General features: G+C 35.8%; 1 protein-coding gene across 1 annotated transcript in view; it reads left to right on the top strand.

Annotated features, from left to right (window-relative positions):
• The window catches only part of PCLO (piccolo presynaptic cytomatrix protein), a 540,799-nt gene that overhangs the window by 462,073 nt on the left and 76,021 nt on the right, over positions 1 to 2,705 (top strand). Inside the window, exon 22 of the mRNA XM_019543973.1 lies at positions 2,455 to 2,596. Coding sequence (XP_019399518.1) covers positions 2,455 to 2,596 — 142 coding nt within the window. The remainder of the gene's footprint in view (positions 1 to 2,454; positions 2,597 to 2,705) is intronic.

Genomic DNA, 2,705 nt, shown 5'->3' with positions numbered 1-2,705 from the left:
GATGATCAGACTCTAACATATTCAAAAATTAAATCAATTTCCACAAGAAAAATACAGCTATTGAGTATAACCAATCTTAGGACAGTATTTAAGTATTTATTTTTTTAATCTTGGTTTTAGTCTTATTTTGTATATAATTCTGAGTTCTGGATTTTTTCTGTTCTTATAAACAGTATGTGAACAAAGTTGACTACAGGACAGCTTTATTGACCCTGGAGTCCTAGGAACTAGTCTTTATAGAAAAGTTTCAGAAATGAGGAACCCCAATGCTCCTTTTCATTTTAGTCATGGGCAAGCAGAGAGGTCTAGAATACTTACCTAAATGATCAGGAAACTCCATAATGAAGGAGCAGCAGCACCACTTCCCCTACCCAAATGTCACATTATCTGTGCTCTTATGTTTTATGGCAGCATGGCCTCTCAGATGTGATAGCTCAAGGGGTGAGACAGTTTTTGCAAGGACCCCTCTTTGGTTTGTATGATTTGATAGGACCCCTCTAGGAAACCTGCCAGTTAAATTAGCGCTTCTCTTGCAAATGAGCTCAACAATGAGGTTGGTGTGACCTAGGTATGAGTGGGTCACGCAGAATCCTGACTACCAAGCATAGGGGTCCTCATGGTTCATTGAGAAGGTATGACCTAAGAGCATTAAAATTCTCCTCCGGGTCTCTGAGTCTTTTGGGTGTCCTCTGTGCCTTACTGAGTTGCAAATCCTTCTCCATACTCATGGGATTTGTCAGGAGCACAACAAATTGAAAGTAGCATCATACCTGGTATAACTCCACTAGCCTCATGGACTCTTCTTTGACTATGCAAGCTATAGGCCTATATGTGTCTCCTTTGGAAAAGCAGAGTGGGTTTCTCAGGCATGTAAAATGCTGTAAAGCATTGAAAAGCTCCCTGCTAATTATTATCATCAGCTTTTTTTTATTTCTATCAAAACTCCATTGTAACTTGCGTGCAACCAGTATAACTACCAGTAAGAGCACATTTACCTTAAAGGAATCTTGGTAGCTTTCAATGTTAGATAGTGACTGAAGACATCAGTGATGATATAGTTAAAACAAAAAAAAAAGGTATGTTGTGGCTGGCTATACAAAGACCGAATCATTTCAGAAATAGCAATTCTATTATAACTATCAGATCAAGGGACTTGTGGTGCCTGGTTTCTTTTATCCCTATCTATTATTAATGCAGTTCCAAATTACATTTGGAGAGTTTTACTCAATTTCCCAATACCCACAGCATAGCACTCAGCAGTAGTGTACACCAAAAATAATATTTATCCAATCAACTATGAATGACATTATCTGTTAATGTCAGTGGGATAATACTTGTGCATTGGCCCTTAGAAGAAATTATTCAGTTCTACGTTTTTGGCAAATTTCTTTGTTAAATACAATCCTTTTGAACTTTGATTTGAGTTTTAAGGCTGACTGAAACAACAGCAAAACTTTACCTTAACTTCACTGAGTGAGAACTTTTGGTACAAATATTTTTATCCTCAGCATTCTATTCATTCAATTGATCAAAGTGAAAGATGTCACACATAGATCTCTTTCCAAGAAAACCTGTATTTATTTTTCCTGGTTGATTATGTTATTAAAGTTGTGAATAGTTATAGTCCATTGTTCCTTTTACTAGTTATCATGTGTAATGTCACAGTGTGATGTTTGTGTATATTTCTCAACTTGCTAAAGGTGAAATGGAGCAGAAGTGATTAACTCAGAACACCAAAATAAGGAAAACAAAGGAAAACATCTGAAGTAAAAATAATGTCTTTAAAGTTCACATAAAATTTCCATATGAAATACACATTAAAAATAGTAGGTCATCCCCAGGTTGCATGATCATAAAACGTGGTACTTTAAAATTCAAGGCTACTTAGCAGAAGCAGTATGACTACTTAAAAGCAGAAGCAGTTGAGAAGTATAATGAAGTAATGCTGTGCTGTCTAAAGAGAATGTCTTCAAATAACACTTTTTGGGGGTAGAGGTATATTTATGATATTTTGTTGTCTCTATCCTTTCTACAAAAGTCATCAAATGCAGTAAATAAATGTGTCATATAGTATATTCAGAATCACTTTGGATTCTCATTTTTGTAGGTTACGTCCTACAACTTTGTTCAATGAAAATCTAATTTTATTTCAACTAAAAATACAGAATTGTGACATCAAAATGGGTGAATGTTATTACTTTTTTTCCTTTGACCTTTGCTTTAAACTACTAGGAGACTGGGGAAAAAAGGATGACGTACAATGGATTTCTTTTAGAAAAGCTTGTTCTATGTAATGTAAGCATCAAGTCTAAAGAGTGATGGCGTGACTTTGGAATTAAAAGTAAAGAGTAAATGTGTTTGCAGCATGCTACTTGGTGAATAACATGTTCTTAACATTGCTGGCTTTTATGCCTTCCATGCAATTTAATAACCCACTATTCCTGCTCTGTACAGCAAGGCCTACCAATCACCGACCTGCAGAGAGTTCTGTCTCCACTGGCTCGTCAGCCAGTAGCTTTGGCAGTGGATACAGTGTGGATAGTGAAGGAAGCAGCAGCACAACAGGAGAAAATAATCTTTTTCCCATTCCAAGAATGTAAGGCTTTTTCTTTAATGTACTATCTCTTCAATGTGCAGACATACCTGCATATGTAACTTTGATGTCTTAGTTTTTCTGTTATGTAATTTCATGCTAAAACTTAAGT

This window comes from Crocodylus porosus, unplaced genomic scaffold (genome assembly GCF_001723895.1).
Source record: "Crocodylus porosus isolate Cpor-Errol unplaced genomic scaffold, CroPor_comp1, whole genome shotgun sequence".
Classification (NCBI taxonomy): domain Eukaryota; kingdom Metazoa; phylum Chordata; order Crocodylia; family Crocodylidae; genus Crocodylus; species Crocodylus porosus.
Note: the sequence above shows the minus strand (reverse complement) of the source record. Positions and strands in the feature narration are given on the sequence as shown.